We start from the raw sequence: 19,870 nt of genomic DNA, 5'->3' as shown, positions 1-19,870 counted from the left end.
TCTCGCAAGGAATTCTTAACCGGTTTTTTCCTGTCAAAGAACTGATTTTTGGTAGGCTTCGGCCTTGTTCCTCGTTTTCCTGTTTTTTTTGTTTGCCATCGGTTCTTTGGCCCTTTTATTACACGCCTTTTGATCTCCTGAATATGATCTTCCTTAGATCCACTGGCATATGGTTGAGATTAAGGCTTCGGTGGGGTGAAATGATTGGGATTTGGTGGTTGCCCAATGTTGGGCACAGTGTGGGTGTTTATTGTTATAGTTTCCAAAATTTGAATTGTGTATATGTTTTATTATATTATTGATGTTATACAATGGGATCTCCTATCCTGCACAACAGGACTGGGGGGGAGCTGGGAAGATAGTTGCTCTACGTATGCAATTAGATGAATGTAGAAGCATGGTGGTGCGGGAGGGGAGGGGGGCCAGGGACCAGATTACCCAGCTCTCTTTGAGAGTATATGCACTAGGAAGGGGGAGAAGAGGAGGGGGGGGGTGAGGGAGGAGGGATGGGTTCAGACAGCAAGGGGGAAAACTACACAGATTAATAATTCCAGTTATCAACACTATGGAGGGGGGGAATGTTAGGGGTTTATCTGACAAAACTAAGAGGGCAGCTATATTCAAATATACACAAGACCAGGGCCCCTCGGTGGTATGCCTCCTGGAGACGCATCTTTTACCGGACACAACGAGACTCTTGAGTAGGCGATGCATACAGAGGGCCTACCACTCTACTTTTTCTAGCTACGCAAGGGGGGTATCTGTGCTAATTCATACTTCAATACGAGGAAATAGAGGTGCATATTGACCCGGATGGACAGTGTGTAGTCATCAAATGTAAATTATTTGGCCACCTTATGTGCATTGCCGCTATTTATATTCCACCCCCCTACTCGAGTACTAAGCTGAGGGAGACTTGGGAATCCTCAGGAACAGGGGGAGTATTGCCTCTTTTGGTAGTGGGTGACTATAATAATAGACTCTTATTGGGACAGGAATAGGAGGCCGTTGGGAGTATTGAGTGACACTATAACCCCATTTGGCAATTTAGTTCGGGAAATGGGTTTGATGGACATTTGGAGGGTAAGAAATGACGGGAAACAGTGCTTCTCCTGCTATTCAGCTTCTCATAATACCCCCATCCCGCATCGACATGGCATTAGCTAATGAGTTGATGAATGCAGTGGTGGGGGACGTGCAATACTTACCGAGAGTGATCTCAGACCACAGTCCCATCCTTGTGCCCATTAAACGGGAGCGTTTGAGAGGGGGGATAAGGGGAGAGTGTAAGTTACATCCGGCCTGGATACAACATATAAATATGCAGGGCATCATGCGGGAGATTGGGGAATTCTTTGTCCATAATGATGATAGTGCTCACCCTCTGGTGGTATGGGACGCCATGAAGGCATATCTCCGGGGAATTCTATACAGGGATATATGTAGGAGAAAGACACAAACTAAGCGAGATGAGGTGGATAGTCTGGAAGCCCTAACTAGGGCGGAAATAGAAGTGGCACAGCACGCTACACCCGACACTCAACTGACACTTAGGCAGGCACATGAAAGGGTCAATAGGTTACTACTAGATAAAGCAACTAGGAAGCAGGCTTTTCAGAAGACTAGATTCTACGAAGAAGGGGAAAAAGTTGGTCATCTATTGTCGATTATAGCTGCAGCCCAGAGAGGCAGCTCATTTATACATAGTATGGATACTGCAAAGGGGACAAGGGTTACTGAGACGCCCGACATTCTGGAGGTCTTCGCAGGTTTTTACCAGAACCTCTATTCATCGAGTAGAATGGGAGGGGAAGGGGGGGCGGAGGCATTTCTAGGAGCGGGACTGCTTCCGACACTATCTATGGAAGATAGGGATAAGTTGGAGTCTCCTATCACAGTAGAGGAGTTGGAGATGGCTCTGCATGGCATGACTACTGAGAGGGCCCTGGGAGCAGACGGTCTTCCTGCGGAAATATACAAACACCTAGAAGAAATTCTGCTACCCAAGCTATTAGTAGTGTTGGACGAGGCTATGAAAGAAGGGATTTTGCCTGCGTCTATGCGGGAGTCGGTGATAGTGGTGATTCCTAAGGACGGTAAGAATCCAGGAATTCCGGACTCATACAGGCCAATATCCTTGCTGACAGCTGATGTGAAAATACTGGCTAAAGTGCTGGCGAACCGACTAACTGGTGTTATAGATACATTGATCCATATGGATCAATCGGGGTTTATGCCCAACAGATCAACAGCAGCCAATATACGGGGACTATATCTCAATCTGCAGTTGCCAGTCGATAACCCAGGTGGGAGGGTGATGGCCTCAGTTGATGCCCATAAAGCCTCTGACGCTGTAGAATGGTCATACCTGTGGAGAGCTGCATAGTATGGGCTTTGGTCCTCAATTTACAGCGTGGATTCAGCTATTGTATACTCATCCCACAGCTAGAGTTAAGATTAATGGGGTAATGTCTGCGGGAATACAGCTGCATAGAGGAACGAGGCAAGGCTGTCCACTGTCGCCGCTCCTGTTCGCTATTGCGATAGAGCCATTGGCGGCTGCTATTAGACGCAACAAGGCAATAAAGGGGTTTCAATATGGCGATTTGGAGGAAAAGGTGGCCCTGTTTGCGGATGACCTTTTGTTATTCCTAGGGGACCCCTCGGCTTCATTGGATCATGCTGTGCAGACCATTGAGGGGTTCGGTGAGATCTCAGGCACAACCATAAATTGGTCTAAATCAAGCCTATTTAAAGTGGACAAGGAGGTGGTATGGACTCAGGAAGACATAGGGGCCAACAAACTACAATGTGTGGAAATGTTTAAATATTTGGGGGTACAGGTTTCCCTACTGGTGACTGAGTACCTTAATACTAATCTAGTATCCCTACTGGCAATTCTAAGAACTAAGGTGGACACTTGGAACAAATTACACTTGTCGGTGATGGGAAGGATTAATCTACTTAAAATGGTTTTAATGCCCAAGCTTTTATATATATATTACACAACTCCCCAATCTGGATACCGCAGAAAAGGTTCGGAGTGGTGAATTCACTGTTTAGGGCCTTGGTATGGGGTAAGAAACAACCTAGAATAAGACTTGAAACCTTGCAAAGACCAAAGGATGAGGGGGGACTGGCACTACCAAATCCAGAACTGTATTTTTTAACTGCCCAAAGTCAACATCTCAGAGGGTGGTCTAGTCAAGAGAAGGCAGGCGTCGTCAGAGGAGTGCTGGAATACGTACTAAATAGAAGCCCGTTGATACTTGGCCTAGAAGATGGGAAGATGGGTGTAATGGGAGACGGGTGTCCCACTCTGCGACTCTTACAAGACCTGTGGAACAGACTAAAGAGGGTGAGAGGGGTGACTAGATTCACAGCTATATGGGATAATAGTAACCTCCCAGAGATTCGGAAACTTGGGAGACTAGAAGGCTGGAAACGTAGGGGGCTGACATTAATGTCTCAAATTATGGGTAACGGGGAGCTGAGACCGTTTGTGCAATTACAGAGTGAGTTTCAGTTGCCGGATTCTGAGTGGTACCACTACTGTCAGGTACGGCATGCCATTACGGCTCAAAAACTTTCCAGAAACCTGCAGATACAATCTGACATAGTGTTGGACTATATATGTGGTGGTGATGGACTTACAAAAGGGGTAATTTCTAACACCTATAAAGATATATTGCATACACATTTAATGGGGTTCCCACTTAAAGCAAGATCCAAATGGGAGGGAGAGATTGAGGTGATGACTGACGAGGTATGGGACAGCGTCCTAGAATATGTCCCCAAACTCACTATGAGTGAAGCAGCGAGGTTGTCCCATCTTTATGTGATCCATCGTGTGTATCGTACCCCCCTTCTGATGTTTAAAATGGGGCTGAGGGACAACTCTGACTGTCCAAGATGTGGGGGGTCTGATGCCGGAATCCTTCATATGATGTGGACTTGTCCCAGGCTATCTGCGTTCTGGTTTAATGTCATTGACAGAATAGAAGGGGCTTACGGAAGTGTTATACCCAAAAACCCACTGGTCTGCATACTGGGATATGTGGAGGAAATTGGAATAGTTAATAGTGCAAAGCTTGCTATAGCCAGACTACTATATGTAGCAAGGAAGCTGATTGCGAGGAACTGGATCAGGAAAGAACCACCTTCTGGGAGAGAGTTTGTGAAACAGGTGTCTTGTATCATCCGGCTGGAGGAGAGGATATATGCTACAAGAGGCAATTCTAAGACCTATGAGAGGCTGTGGAATCCCTGGTTACAATACGGTACAGTGAACTGATGGGAATGTGCTATATTTTACAATGCTGGTGTTGTGGATGGACCATTAATACCCGGACATAGGAACATTTCTGTTTTGTATGGTTTGTTTGACAATATGGGTAAAGAGGATGACTAATGGTAAATTACGGTGTAAGAGAAATCTTATGGAGAAAAGTTATATATGCTGCCTACATGGGGGGGGGATAGGGATGTTCAATCTGTAAATCTATTGTTTGTGGAAGATTTACTGTATATTCTGTATTTTGAATTCTGATTAATAAAAATCTATTTGATCAAAAAAGGAAAGGAAAGACACTGCAATCTGCAAAGAACCCTACAAAAATAATGTCCAACACTTCTGATAGCAACATTAACCCTGAAGTCACTAGACTTCTCCCATTATATCAGCACTCTGAAATATTCTGAGACAGAGCAAAAAGAGGCCAATATAATAAGGGACAAAAAGCAAATTGGCAAATACAGGTAAATAAGAGTGGAAATTCGGCACAGCCCAAGCCGGGGCTGGCTGACCACACCAAAAAACTGAATAGACCAACAAAATCAAGTGTGAACATTAGCAGAAAAACTTAGCTTTACATGACTGGAACAGAGCTGAAAACCAAGACCTGAAAAGCCAGAAGGAATCACCAGCACCAGAATAGGGCGTCGGCTGTCTTAAATCCAGTCTGAGATTCTTGAGGTTCAATCGTCATCCTCATTATCAGGTGGCAGATCTCTACTGATTAAATCAGCCTCACTACCTCCTGTTACCACCAGAGGGAGTCTGGCAGGAGAACTCACAACTGGTGGTGGACCAGAAAATGAACTCCCAACACCTGGGGAATGACGATTCTTGACCTCTCCGGCTGCGGCATGCCTGGGGAATGGGGGACAACGATGCGCGACCTCCGGCTGCGGCATGCCTGGGGAATGGGGGACAACGATGCGTGACATCTCTGGCTGCTGCATGCCTGGGGAATGACGACGCGTGACATCTCTGGCTGCGGCATGCCTGGGGAGTGACGACGCGCGACATCTCTGGCTGCGGCATGCCTGGGGAGTGACGATGCGCGACATCTCTGGCTGCGGCATGCCTGGGGAGTGACGACGCGCGACATCTCTGGCTGCGGCATGCCTGGGGAGTGACGGCGCGCGACATTTCTGGCTGCGGCATGCCTGGGGAGTGACGACGCGCGACATTTCTGGCTGCGGCGCGCCTGGGGGACGGGGTGCGACCTGTCCGGCTGCGGCTTGAGCTTGTGTGACATTACTTTCCTCCACTGCAGTGTTCTTCTGAGTGCCGTGAGTGGAGAGGACACCCAGGACCGCACTGACCGTCTGCTGCTGACTCCATGGGTGAAATTTCTCTGGGAGTCGTACAGACAGTGCCTGGACCTGTTGAGAAATAACTCCAAGGTGGAGCGCTTGTATCATGACATTGCACAGCAAGGTGTGTGCAGCTGGTGGTGGTGGGGGATGGCGCGTGGAGCGAGTTCTGCCCTTCACATCATTGATTTCTATTTCCGCAGCTTTCAAGTTCTGCCTGCTGTACACCAGGAAGGCCGAGTTCCGTAAGTTGTGTGATAACTTGAGAATGCACCTGGGTCAGATCCAGCGTCACCACAATCAGAGCACGGCCATCAATCTGAACAACCCGGAGAGTCAGTCTATGCACCTGGAGACCCGACTTGTGCAGCTGGACAGCGCCATCAGCATGGAGCTCTGGCAGGTACCGTTAGTGGAGGGCAGATGAGGCCGGGGGTCCTTTCAGGTGACGCCGGGGGTTCAGCACTTCTTCCGACTGCTTTCTTATGCCCTTGCTGTGCCTTTTCTGCTGCAGGAAGCCTTTAAAGCTGTTGAAGATATTCATGGACTCTTCGCCTTATCCAAGAAGCCACCAAAACCTCAGCTGATGGCGAATTACTACAACAAGGTGTCCACAGTGTTCTGGAAGTCAGGGAACACGCTGTTCCACGCCTCCACCCTGCACAGACTCTACCATCTGTCCAGAGAGATGCGGAAGAACCTGACGCAGGAGGAGATGCAGAGGTGAGAGGCATGCTTGCTCCCTGGCACATCACGGCATTGTCCTCTTCACCTCCTGTGAGGATGAAGTCCTGTCGTATGTGCAGATGAACGTGGAAGGACAATTAGCAGTGCAGCGCTTCTGATGGCCAGCACTGTCAGTCACCTTCACACAATCCTCCGGCCATTTGTCTCCTGCGTTTTATCATTTATCGGGACCCTCAAGTAAAGGTGCAATATCTCTTCAGGTCATGAGACACGGCTTTATTTCCCTCCTTAGGATGTCAACCCGGGTCCTGCTGGCCACGTTGTCCATCCCCATAACTCCAGAACGTACGGACATTGCTCGGCTGCTGGACATGGATGGGATCATTGTGGAGAAGCAGAGGCGCCTGGCCACTCTCCTGGGACTGCAAGCTCCTCCGACGCGTGTGGCCCTCATCAATGATATGGTGAGAGACTATATGGCAGAAGTCAGGTCCCTGCCTTTGATGTGGTCTCACTCTGAGCCACATCATTCCCCACACATGATTGCTGATTTAATCAGTCATCATGTGCCTCTAACACCTGCAGGTGAAGCAGACTCTGCTTGCAACTGTTAACCTGTTAAAACCCGTTGTCAATCTCTGACAGCGACACTTAACACTTGCTGGCAGGGGTCACGTCATTCCGTGCTACCCTTGGCACCTGAAACAGGATTGTAGGGCACCAGTAGGTTGTCATAACAGCCAAGGGTCTGCGGGAGACCCCTGTGCCTGTCTTTGTGATCCTCGTGTGAAAGCCGGTCATCGGTGGCGGTGATTTCTCTATACATACTCTATGTGCAGCACAAGCGATCGGACGAGCGAAGCCTTGACTATTCTATACAGTAAAGAACACAAGTTCAGATCTCCCGATCATTAAAAATAAGTGGATGGATTTGTTACTGCCGCATTCAGAAATGTCCGATCTGCCATAAAGTGATATAAAGTAAATGAATCTGATCAGTACATGGCGGAGTGAGAAAAAAATGCCTCCGCTACGCTGTAATGCAATAAGAGGCGATGAAAACGTCGTGTCTGCCCCAGAATGGAATCCGTAAGCCTATCAGATCATAAGCCCACCCCAGATCCTGAAAACTGGTGACGCCACAAACACAAATGCTTGTTTTTTTCACCAATTAAGTAGAAAAAACACTAAATATTCGTTATGTCCGTGCTCGTTCTAACCTGGGGAATCATAATGCCTAGTCACTTTCACCATAGACCATGGGGAACAAAATACAGTCACGGAATAGCACGGTTTTTTTTTTTTTTTTTTTCTTTTGCAATTTCACCACATTTGGAATTTGTTTTCCTGCTTTCCAGTGCGTCACACGATAAAATTAATGGTGTCATTCAAAAGTACAACCCGTCCTGCAAAACACGATCCCTCACACTGCTATATTAACGGGGGGGGAAAAAACTTATGGCTCTTGGTTAAAGGGGAGGTAAAAAATGTAAGCTGAAAATCACCCGGGGGTGAAAGGGTTAAAGTCACCCTTTTGGTTTCCAGATCTACTTATTTGTGTAGGAGCTTAGCTTGTGAGCTGAAGGAGGATGATGGGATCATGGGGCCTGATTATTCCTGATGTCTCTTGTGTTGTAGGTCCGCTTTAATGTTCTTCAGTATGTGGTCCCTGAAGTGAAGGAGCTCTACAACTGGATAGAAGTCGACTTCCACCCCCTGAAGCTCTCTGCACGCGTCACCAAGGTACGAAGCTCCAGTGGCCTGGTCCCCCTCGCCGTCGTGGCCTGGTCCCCCTCGCCGTCGTGGCCGTATCCGTTGTGGTTTTGCCACCACCTGTTTAACTGTTTGTCTTCCTAAAGGTTTTGGACTGGGTAAAAGACCAAGCGGAGAAGGAGCCTGAGCTTCAGCAGTACGTGCCGCAGCTCCAGAACAACACCATTCTGCGCCTCCTGCAGCAGGTGAGGCTTCGGCTGCCGGTCATGTCTGCCCTCTTCTGCTTTATGGACAGATCTGACTGCTGATTTTCTGCTCTTCTTTCCACAGGTGGCTCAGATCTATCAGAGTATCGAGTTCTCGCGCCTTACGTCCCTTGTGCCTTTTGTCGATGCGTTCATGTTGGAGAGAGCCATTGTTGATGCTGCCCGTCACTGTGATCTGCAGGTGAGCATTTCCGGGGTGCAGCGTTTCTAGCGTGCATCATCCCCAGGGTGCAGCATCCCTACAATGTGGCTCTCCATGGGCCCATTTCAAGGCCCTGCTTTGAGTCCTGATGTGTGACAACAGACGAAGGTTAATTAGCAGCGTAAATTGTTTCGAGTGGTTACTTGTGCCACTCCCGTTGTGCGGCCGGCCCCCTACCTCATGTCCGCTACTTTGCTTATCTGTTTGTTCTCTACAGGTCCGTATAGACCATTCTTCCAGAACGCTAAGTTTTGGTTCCGACCTGAATTATTCTACACGGGAGGATGCACCTGTTGGACCTTACTTACAGAACATGCCCTCGGAGCACATCCGGAACCAGCTGACTGCTATGTCTTCTGTCCTGTCCAAGGCGGTGGCCACCATTAAGCCTGCTCATATCCTGGTTAGTTGCTGCCCTCCACTCCCTAGTGCTCCTGTGGCACATCTCGTTGACTTGCTTTGCTTCTTGATGAGCAGAGTGATTTCTGATGTGCTAGACCAAGCTGAAGGCTAATTAGCAGTGTAACTTCTCCACAGTAGTTACTGCTGCCAGTCTCCTTCATACATTTGTCACTGTCTCCGTGTGTTACACGCTGGCACTCCAGTATGGCCATGAGACTATGAAGGTCAGCATTATCCATCTTAACCAGATGTGGCTTTCCTTTCAGCAAGAGAAGGAAGAACAGCAGCAGGTCGCTATCACCTCTTTTTTGAAGAACTCAAGGAAAGAACATCAGCGTATCTTGACACGCCGTCAGACCATTGAAGAAAGGAAGGAGCGTCTAGAAAATCTCAATATCCAAAGAGAGAAGGAAGAACTGGAGCAACGAGAAGCCGAACTCCAGAAAGTACGGAAGGCTGAGGAGGAACGTCTACGCCAGGAAGCCAAAGAGCGAGAGAAGGAGCGAATTCTTCAGGAACATGAACAGATCAAGAAGAAGACTGTAAGAGAGAGGCTAGAACAGATCAAGAAAACAGAGCTGGGCGCCAAAGCCTTCAAGGACATAGACATTGAGGTAAGGAGCACATGGTGTGTGGGCTGCCGTACCAGAACCCCCGTCGCAATGAGCCTAGTATGGTCTGTGAAATCATTACTGAACATGTCTGAACCTTCTGCAGAACCTGGAGGAATTGGATCCAGATTTCATAATGGCCAAACAGGTGGAGCAGCTTGAGAAGGAGAAGAAGGAGCTGCAGGAACGTCTGAAGAATCAGGAGAAAAAAGTAAGTGGCTGAACTGGGGGACTATGCTGGTCTGGCTCTTGGATCTTTGCTTAACATGTTAATATTTGTGTTTCTGGTCAGATTGATTATTTTGAGAGAGCAAAACGCCTGGAAGAAATCCCCCTGATTAAGAAAGCTTATGACGAGCAAAGGATCATGGACATGGAGCTGTGGGAGCAGCAGGAGGCAGAGCGGGTATGGACATTCAGCTCTGGGGGGCTCGTCACCTGCCAGACTCCAGTCACTTGGGATTTTTCTGAAAAGTTTGTGATGGACGAATGAGTCACTCCTTGCTATAAATTTCTGTTCACTCATTTGGGGTGTGCTGGTCAGCTCTGAGGGTCACGACTTACTCTTTGTGTTTTATGGGATTTTTGTCCCGACAGATTAACACACTCATGTTGGAGCGGGAGAAAGCAGTGGAGCACAAGAACAGGATGTCCCGGATGCTGGAAGATCGAGACACGTTTGTTTCGAAGCTGAAGACTTCCCGCCGCTCTGTATATGAGGTCAGTCAGACAATTGCAGCTTGGACTTTCTTTCCTCCTAGCAGAGATGCTTTGACAATGGGTTCCTTTCCTATGCTAAGTCCACCAGACGCATGCCTGAAGTTTTCTTGTCTGACTGTTCTCTTTGGTCACAAGTGTAGGATGGAGTAATTATGTATGGACGATATGTATCACATATCCATAGGGCACCTATTAAATATCTGCTGGAGGTCCTATGACTGCAATCCCCTTCAATCACTAGAATGGGGTCCTCATGCCGTGTTCCTCCTAAAGTGTGATGGTCAGTGCTGCCTTCATTACCTACATGACAGACTGAGATCGGCAAGTGCTTAAAGGTCTGTTTACACGGACCGACCCACAGCTCTAAGCAACCGCTGAGCTGTAAACCTTTACCGATCGGCAGTTGTTTAATAGCCTGGTTACACAGGCAGACCGCAGTAAAACATGCGATCTGTAATGGATCTAATAGATCTCTTGGTCTAAATAGGCTGCCATTGTTCTCGGCAGTGCGATTCCTGATTACACAGGCAGACTGCAGTAAAACATGCGATCTGTAATGGATCTAATAGATCTCTTGGTCTAAATAGGCTGCCATGGTTCTCAGCAGTGCGATTCCTGATTACACAGGCAGACTGCAGTAAAACATGTGATCTGTAATGGATCTAATAGATCTCTTGGTCTAAATAGGCTGCCATGGTTCTCGGAAGTGCGATTCCTGATTACACAGGCAGACTGCAGTAAAACATGCGATCTGTAATGGATCTACTAGATCTCTTGGTCTAAATAGGCTGCCATGGTTCTCGGCAGTGCGATTCCTGATTACACAGGCAGACTGCAGTAAAACATGCGATCTGTAATGGATCTACTAGATCTCTTGGTCTAAATAGGCTGCCATGGTTCTCGGCAGTGCGATTCCTGATTACACAGGCAGACTGCAGTAAAACATGTGATCTGTAATGGATCTAATAGATCTCTTGGTCTAAATAGGCTGCCATGGTTCTCGGCAGTGCGATTCCTGATTACACAGGCAGACTGCAGTAAAACATGCGATCTGTAATGGATCTACTAGATCTCTTGGTCTAAATAGGCTGCCATGGTTCTCGGCAGTGCGATTCCTGATTACACAGGCAGACTGCAGTAAAACATGTGATCTGTAATGGATCTAATAGATCTCTTGGTCTAAATAGGCTGCCATGGTTCTCGGCAGTGCGATTCCTGATTACACAGGCAGACTGCAGTAAAACATGCGATCTGTAATGGATCTACTAGATCTCTTGGTCTAAATAGGCTGCCATGGTTCTCGGCAGTGCGAGTTCTGATTAACACCAGACACAATAATTGTTTGTGCTGCACATATAAGTCTCATAAACAATGGAAAGTAGCGCATATGTGCGACCATGCCACCCTACTCCATCCTGACTGCAGGTTGGGGGCTCTGGGACCCCCTCCTTTAGGGATAGTTGAGGGCCCCGGTGGGTCTAATCTGACATTGATCACCTTACCCCTGTAAGTTGCCCTTCTTGTGTGCAGCAGTACAGTTGGCATGGCTGTCCCCGACATCCCGTGGAAGATGCCTCCACCTCATTTGTGCCTTGTAAGATTTTAAGTTTTCAAATTTACTTTAGGATAAACTGAAGCAATTCCAGGAAAGGCAATCGGAGGAAAGGAAGGCTCGACTGGAGGAGCGCAAGAGGCAACGGAAGGAAGAGCGGCGCATTGCTTACTACAAGCATAAGGAGGAGGAGGCACAGAGGGAGCAGGAGGAGCAGCTGAAGAAAGGTGCGTGCAGCTGACACCCCACAATATGGCGGTGGCATATGCCCTCTTGTCGCTCACATCTGGACAGTGTGCCGCTTATCCAGAACACTCCGTGAATTCTTTTCACAAGATTGGGGTGTGCAGTTTCCTGTTAGCACTTCTCCATCACAGTACTCTGCAAATTAACAAGTAGCTCCTGTGTTGGGAACTGAAAGATGTGACCATCTGGCTATGAAACTTGTCGTGCTGGTAAAGGTCAGATTGGTGGCTCTGTGGCTGTGATGGTCACTGGTTACGACGTCACCAGTCCATCCACCTGTAATGTTTCCTGTCTTGGTTCCAGAGCGAGAAGAGCGAGAGCAGATAGAGAATGAAAAGAGAGAAGCTGAAGAGCGAGAATACCAAGAACGTATCAGGAAGCTTGAGGAGCAGGAGCGTAAGAAACGCCAGCGGGAGCTGGAGATAGAAGAGAGGGAGCGGCGGCGAGATGAGGAGCGGCGTGGTGGCGATGACTCTTTCAGAAAGGTGGGTGTTCTGCAACATGGTAGCTGTCTATAGAACGTCTGTAATCTGCAGTCACAAACTTCTACCAACACCGTCTGCGTGGGCCCTGCGCTCACTTTTTAGTATGATCTCTCAACTTTTAAGACGAGACGTCTTGTATGAGCTATGTCACATAATATAATGTCCTTTATGTTAGGACTCCAGTCGCTGGGCTGATAGAGAGGCTGAGAGCGGCTGGCGGCGAGCAGGCGATGCTGACGATCGCAATAAACCAGCAGATCGGTAGGTCCTCTTCCTATATTGGCCATTGCCAGTAAAGATTTAGTTCAGGTGCCTTTCCCCACTACTCTATGATCCTTGATCCTAAAGGTGTATACATTTTATACAGTAGTCATGTTCTGGTGTTTTTTTTTGTTCCAGAGCATGGCGCAGAGGACAGGAATCTGACAAATCGCCAAGACCAGAAATGGAAGAGAATGCACCAAGCCCTGATGAAGCATCTCTCTTCAAAAAAGATGCTGAAGGTCCTGTGGATGAAGATCATGAACCACCCCGCGGTGGGCCAAACGAAAGAGGACCAAAGAGAGATGTAGAAGAGGATAAAGGGTCATGGAGAGGTGCAGAAGAGGATCGCAGTCTTAGGAGAGGTTTTGATGATGACAGGGGTCCTAGAAGAGGCTTTGATGAGGACCGTGGCCCAAGGAGGGCTTTTGAAGATGATGAGCGTGGACCTAGGAGGGGCTTTGATGAAGATCGTGGTCCCCGGAGAGGTTTTGATGATGATCGTGTTCCAAGGAGAGGGATTGACGAGGACCGGGGCCCCAGGCGTGGCTTTGACGAGGACCGGGGCCCCAGGCGTGGCTTTGACGAGGACCGGGGCCCCAGGCGTGGCTTTGACGAGGACCGGGGCCCCAGGCGTGGCTTTGACGAGGACCGGGGCCCCAGGCGTGGCTTTGACGAGGACCGGGGCCCCAGGCGTGGCTTTGACGAGGATCGGGGACCCCGGCGTGGCTTTGACGAGGACCGGGGACCCCGGCGTGGCTTTGACGAGGACCGGGGACCCCGGCGTGGCTTTGACGAGGACAGGGGACCCCGGCGTGGCTTTGACGAGGACAGGGGCCCCCGGCGTGGCTTTGACGAGGACAGGGGCCCCCGGCGTGGCTTTGACGAGGACAGGGGCCCCCGGCGTGGCTTTGACGAGGACAGGGGCCCCCGGCGTGGCTTTGACGAGGACAGGGGCCCCCGGCGTGGCTTTGACGAGGACAGGGGCCCCCGGCGTGGCTTTGACGAGGACAGGGGCCCCCGGCGTGGCTTTGACGAGGACAGGGGCCCCCGGCGTGGCTTTGACGATGATCGTGTACCACGAAGGGGCAATGATGAAGATCGAACACCACGTAGAGGATTGGAGGAAGACCGTAGTTCGTGGAGAAGTGGTGAAGAAGACAGAGGTTCCAGGAGAGGTGGAGATGAAGACAGAGGTCCCAGGCGTGGAGGTGATGATGATGATGATGATGGAGGACAAACGCCCTGGAAACCATATGGGTCCAGTCGCCCAGGTGATAAATGAGTTTCCTCTGAGGGCGACAGTTCAGGAGGACCTGTCACAACTTTTGCTCTTATACACTACACTCCTGCACATAGTAGTGAGTCTATAGATAGAGGTTTTTATTTCACTGTTGCTTCATTGGGAGACACAGGAAACCATGGGTGTATGCTGCTGTCGCTAGGAGGCTGACACTAGGTAAAAATATTGAACTGCTCCTTAGCAGGTTACACCCACCCTCTGGAATGAAGAGCATTGGTGCCAGCAGGAGGCAGATGCTGTGTTCCCAGACCTGTTTCTACCTTAGATTTCTTACAGAGCTGTAGGAGAGATCAGTGCAATCCGAGAGGTATGACAGACGGTAAAATCAGATTACACTCACCTTCTAGACATATTCAAAAAGCATGTCAAATGGAATTTCAGCTACAGCAGATCCTCGGGTCAGCAATTGACCATAACATATCAAAGGATGGAAGGAAAGGTTTGGGGATGGCTTCTGCGCTTGCCGACAGTTGAAACGTATATCCCAGGATGTAAAACAAAACAGTGGTTTATTCTATGCATTTCAAAGTACAAATGACTTGTTCATCAGGAAAGACCACAAGTCTACCGACCAGACCAGGTAGACTTGTGGACTTTCCTGATGAAGTCATTTGTACTTTGAAACGCGTAGAATAAACCACCGTTTCGTTTTATTTCCTGGGATATACGTCTCATTAACTGTCGGAAAGCGCAGAAACCATCCACAAACCTTTCTTTCCATCCTTTGATACCTTAGATTTGTTGTGTTTTCCTTTTTCTTTCAGATGTGGCTTGTGACTTGGGCATCAAAGTGCAACCGCTCACTTTGTCATCCCATCAGGAGAACAGTGTGGAAAGAGCCACATCGTACCCTCTCTGGTCTACACGGCAGGACCCTAACACATCAAAAGTGTTTGGGGCGACTGGGCTGACAGTCTTGTCCACCATAGCGAGACTGTGCAGAGAGGAAAGATGGACCCGATTCAAGCAACGGGGATCCTAATGACAGTCTTCTATACTACGAAGGAGTTGGGACATATCTTCAGGATCAGATACGCCTGACTCTTCTTCCAGGTGTCAGCATCGGGGCTCCTAGGTCAATGTTCAGGTCCTGTAGGATCTTATGGCTATTTTCCTCTCTGTTCTGGTTCCTCTGTGCGGTTTATCATTTTTGCCGGATCCCCTTCTGTATTTAGTTCCCAGCTTTTTTGAGGCCTTCTTGTTCTCTTGGGGCCTCTTGCCCCTTCCTCCTCGGCACATCTGGGCTCTTTTTGGGCCCACCCATTCTATCGTCCTATCTGGTACCACCTTATTCTCAACCAAAACACAGTTGCTCTGGAGGTTTTGCGCGTCTTTTTTACTTCTCCCATATTCCTCTCCTTGGTGCCATTACGGTTTGATCATTTCCAGCTTCAGTTATGGCGACACTCTTGACTAGTGATTTTCAGCCTCTGCTCTCAACACAGGTTTCTCTGCCAGGGCGCCTCCAACTTCAGGAACGGCATAGGCTCTTGTCTTTTTAGACCACACTAGCCCATTAGATACCTTTAGTGGAAACCTTTTTTCTTCTCTGTGTCTAACCTCAGGAAGAATCGCTCCTACCCCTCTATAGTCTTGCAATTTGTCTGCTACTCATGCAATAAAAGATTTCCCTCAGGTCAGCCCATTGCTCTGCTCGGACTGCAGGCCGCTCACACTATGCTGGATCCTCAGGAGCCTCCCACTGCCAGAGATGAGAGCATGCCTCCTTCCCCTGGGCAGGCCGCTGCTCTATCAGTTTGTCACTGACCTAATCAAGGAATCCCAAACTTTGGTCTCGGTCAGAGCGTCTGCCTAACCCATCAGCCGCCATTGGAGCTCCGATTGTCATTCCGCATGAATCAGACCCACTCCATTATGGCAGGTTGTCCATGAGAAGTGGTCACGTACCAGCTCCTCTTCCAGGTCTCCTTTCTCCAACTCCTCCAGTGTGGCTTCCGTTTTGTGTTCCCGTTCACCCGAATCCCAGGAAGTTCAGGAGTGTCTTCTCCTCTTTGACCATGTTTCCAAACTTCAGGATATGATGAACAGTCTGGTTTGAGCCGTTAATCAGACCCTCTGACCACAGAACCTTCAAGAAGGTGAAGTGTCCTCCAAGGTTTTTTAATCACAAGGCGTTTGATAAGATATTCTGCAATGAGTGGGAGCATCCAAAAAAAGTTTCCAGAGGAAAAGACTCATTTTTATTTTGTACCCTTTTCTTTCCTCCAATCTTCTCAGAAATTGTACTGATTCCCCTACCATGGACCCTCTTGTATCCCTATTGTGTACCAACACTATACTTCCTCTCTCGGATGGCTCCTCTCTGAAGGATCCTACCGACAGACACACTGAATCCATGGACAAGTCCGCCTTCAAAGCTGTGGGTATGGCTCTCTGCCCAGCCTTTGCCTCCACCTAAATCTCCTCTAAATCAGTCTCTGCTTGAGCGAAACTCCTTCATCAGGGCATCCCCCTCTCCACTACCGCACCAGACAACTTAATGGATCGGATAATTTCTGATGCTACCAGCGGAAAGAGGACTTCTGTTCTCCAGTCAAGATCCAATGCCCCCCCCAGAGGAAATGTACCCGCCACCCTCTATTTTCACTACTTTCGTCAATGTTTGTGTTCCGGGGTCTCCAATTGACAGAATAAGTCTCCAGCACAACAAGAGAATTAAATACCTTTGTTTAAGCAAATTCCTTTCTGGCGGCCAGCAAATCAGGTTTTCCAGATCAAACAGGTTCTCCTCTGCATGACAGTGCACTCCCACCTTGGACCCATCTCAGGGTGGACAGCCGTCTCCTTCTTTTTCGGAACGTTTGGCTTTCCGCAGTTGACGATTCCTGGGTTAGGGAAGTAGTCTCCTCCGGCTACAAAATAGAATTTTCTTCCCTCCCTTAGAATCGTGTCTTTGAGTCCCTGACACCCTCCATTCTGGAACTGAGAGCCATTTATCTTTCTCCTTCACTGGTAAGACCTGCTGCTGGCCGGTCATTAATTGTGACAGCAACATAACAGTGGTGTACACCAATAATCAGTGCGGAACTCTGAGCTAGCCAGTTATGTCAGAAGTATCTTTTATCCTGTTATGGACCGAACAGAGTGTATCAGCGGTTTTGGCAGTGCACATCCCTCGAGTGGACAACTGGCCCGCCGACTTTCAAAGCCGAGAGTGGTCTCTGAATCCAACGGGCTTCAATCAAATTTGTCTTTGGGCCGACCTGATTGTGTCCATAATGAGCAACAAAGTTCCTCAGCTCCTTTCCTGGTCCCGTGATCTCCTAGCAGTCGACTTCTATGCTTTAGTGATCCCCTGGTCCCAATTCACCCTTCCGTAATTGTTCCCCTTGTTCATCAAGAAGAAGATGGCGAAAGGAGTGATGGTAATCCTCGTAGCTCACGACTGGCCCGGAAGAGTTTGGTATGCAGAGGTAATCGACCTTCTCGTAGACACCTTGTGGAAGCTTCCGAATCATCCTGACCTTTTTCAGGGTCCTCTCCTATCTATCCCCCACACATGGAAGACCTTTTTTTGCAGGTATGAAACCAATCAGGCTGCACTCTTGTCCTATTGTTTACCTCCTGGTCTTGAGTCCAGTCTGTCCCTAAGTTCTCTAAAGGGTCAGGTCGCCACCCTTTATTTTTTGGGGTTTTTTTTTTACAAAGGAATATGGCTTACTGCAATCAGATCAAAACTTTCCTCCAGGGCTTTACCCTATCAGTTACACACTACCGGCCTTCCATGGAACCTCAATTTGGTGCTGAACTTCCTTCCTGCTTTGCTCTCCTAGAAGGTTTCTTTTCTTGTGGCCATCACTTCCATCAGGCCAGTCTTATAGCTAGCAGCACTCTTATGTCATTCTCCTTTCCTGGTTCACCACCAGGACAACGCGGTCTTGCATCCAGTTCCAATTTTGCTCCCCAAGGTGGTAACCCCCTTGTACCTCAATGAGGATATCCTCCTTCCCTCGTTCTGCCCGTCTCCTTTCCGTCCTCTGAAGCAGCATCTAAACAAACTGGATCTTTTCAGAGCACTGCTCTTCCCTTCCTGGACAACATCCTTAAGACGCTCGGGTTCTTTGTTTGTGATCTCCTAGGGTCATTATAGATGGATACTTGCTTCTAAGGCAGCCATTGATCTTTGGGTCCGTTCTGCCATCTTGGAAGCATATCTAGTAAAGGCTAGACTGCCCCCACTCAGGGTCTTTAGGCCTCTGTTTTTCAGTTCTGCAAGGCGGCTACCTGGTCTACTGTTCATACTTTTCCCAGGTTCTACAGAGTGCATACCTGCATCTCGACAGATGCGCATCTGGGCCATAAGGTCTTGCGAGCGGCAGTGGGCCAGCCTTCATCCTAAGACTAAGGTGCCTCCTTTTTTTCCCACCCTTGGGACTGCTTTTGGGACGTCCCATGGTTTCCTATGTCCCCCAGTGAAGCGACAGAGAAAGGGGGATATTGGGGGACACTGCAATTGCCATTAGATTCCTAGAATGTTAGTCGGATGGGCCCTCCAGGGTCATCGCATCCGTGCAGCCTGTGAAGACTTCCATTGAAGGAGAGCTCACCCCTTGTCTATGCCTATATGTAGCCGCTTTGAAGTTATTCTTGTTGTTTCTCCAACTATTCTCTCACTGATTAGAGTGGTTCCAGGTGGTGGGTGTAACCTGCTGAGGAGTTAACTCTTTTTGCCTCATGGCTGCCGCATACACCCATGGATTCCTGTGTCCCCCAAAGACTCCGATAGAGATTTTATGGTAAATATCCCAATTGTGGAGATATAGGGTGCTGAACTTAATGGCATCTAATGCGTGTGGTGTATGATACAACTGGGCGGCTCCTTTCTCTTAACTCTGTACTTTCATCCCACTACGATGCCCCTCAATAGGGGCCAGTAATTTTGATGACATGTATCTCCGTGATGGAGGGCAGTAAATAAAACAGATTTTATTTACCGTATATACTCGAGTATAAGCTGAGATTTTCAGCCCATTTTTTGGGGCTGAAAATCCCTTGGCTTATACTTGAGTCATACGGGGGGTCGGCGGGGAGGAGGAGCACGGGTGTCAGAGACCATACTCACCCCCTGCACCTTCCTTGGTCTCGGCGCCACAGCTCTTCCTGCATTCAGCGGTCACGTGGTACCGCTCATTAAAGTCATGAATATGCGCATATCCATGACATTAATGAGCGGTACCATGTGACCGCTAAAACCTGGAAGAGCTGCGGCGCTGAGACCATGGAAGGACAGGGGCTGCAGAGACCGTGCGCCAGGAGTGGGTGAGTATGACAGCGGAGGACTGGGAGGAGAACAATATTCAGCTGTCCCCGTTCACCGCCGCACACCGCTCTGTCCTCCGCGTCCTCAGACTGTGACGTTCATGTCGGAGGTCGCGGTGACGTAGTCAGTGCTCGCCCTCTGCTGAACGTCACTGCAGAGACCCGGGAGACAGAGCGGCGCGCGGTGATGGAACGGGGACCAGTGAATATAGCCAGTGTCGGGGGCCTGAGCCAGCGGCGACACCAGCACCTGTGCCACTTAAGGCCTCTTTCACACTTCCGTTTTTGACAATCAGTCAAGATCCGCCAATTTTGAAAAAAAACGGATCCGCCATTTTTCTTAGCGGATCCGTTTTTTTCCCCATTGACTTTCATTATTGGCGGATCCTGACTGATTACCGTCCGTTGTATCCATTTTTTTGAGGATCCGCCACAATGTTAGTGTCCGTCAACATCCTCAAAGATTTCCAAACGGAGCTTGCAATGTTTTTTTGGCCAGCGGATCCTCCAGACACTGAATTAACCCCAAATTCTGTCTGGG

At 48.9% G+C, this 19,870-nt stretch overlaps 1 protein-coding gene and 1 non-coding gene across 3 annotated transcripts in view; both read left to right on the top strand.

Moving 5' to 3' along the window:
* EIF3A (eukaryotic translation initiation factor 3 subunit A) overlaps window positions 1–19,870 on the top strand; it is a 52,946-nt gene that overhangs the window by 15,760 nt on the left and 17,316 nt on the right. Inside the window, exons 4-19 of one of the 2 annotated variants that reach the window (XM_073552723.1) lie at window positions 5,562–5,725; window positions 5,805–6,004; window positions 6,116–6,324; window positions 6,581–6,752; window positions 7,927–8,031; window positions 8,148–8,246; window positions 8,332–8,448; window positions 8,687–8,872; window positions 9,138–9,485; window positions 9,589–9,693; window positions 9,775–9,888; window positions 10,080–10,202; window positions 11,828–11,981; window positions 12,304–12,485; window positions 12,661–12,746; window positions 12,885–13,957. In XM_073552723.1, coding sequence (XP_073408824.1) covers window positions 5,562–5,725; window positions 5,805–6,004; window positions 6,116–6,324; window positions 6,581–6,752; window positions 7,927–8,031; window positions 8,148–8,246; window positions 8,332–8,448; window positions 8,687–8,872; window positions 9,138–9,485; window positions 9,589–9,693; window positions 9,775–9,888; window positions 10,080–10,202; window positions 11,828–11,981; window positions 12,304–12,485; window positions 12,661–12,746; window positions 12,885–13,957 — 3,437 coding nt within the window. Of the gene's footprint in view, window positions 1–5,561; window positions 5,726–5,804; window positions 6,005–6,115; window positions 6,325–6,580; window positions 6,753–7,926; window positions 8,032–8,147; window positions 8,247–8,331; window positions 8,449–8,686; window positions 8,873–9,137; window positions 9,486–9,588; window positions 9,694–9,774; window positions 9,889–10,079; window positions 10,203–11,827; window positions 11,982–12,303; window positions 12,486–12,660; window positions 12,747–12,884; window positions 14,021–19,870 lie in introns of both variants that reach the window. The other variant, XM_073552722.1, reaches the window with a different exon arrangement.
* LOC141056054 (small nucleolar RNA SNORA19) lies at window positions 8,907–9,038 on the top strand. Its single transcript, XR_012221571.1, has one exon. It is a non-coding gene; the product is annotated as a small nucleolar RNA SNORA19 (small nucleolar RNA).

Source organism: Dendrobates tinctorius, unplaced genomic scaffold (assembly GCF_039654945.1).
Source record: "Dendrobates tinctorius isolate UK_male_01 unplaced genomic scaffold, ASM3965494v1 ptg000195l, whole genome shotgun sequence".
Taxonomy (NCBI): domain Eukaryota; kingdom Metazoa; phylum Chordata; class Amphibia; order Anura; family Dendrobatidae; genus Dendrobates; species Dendrobates tinctorius.
Note: the sequence above shows the minus strand (reverse complement) of the source record. Positions and strands in the feature narration are given on the sequence as shown.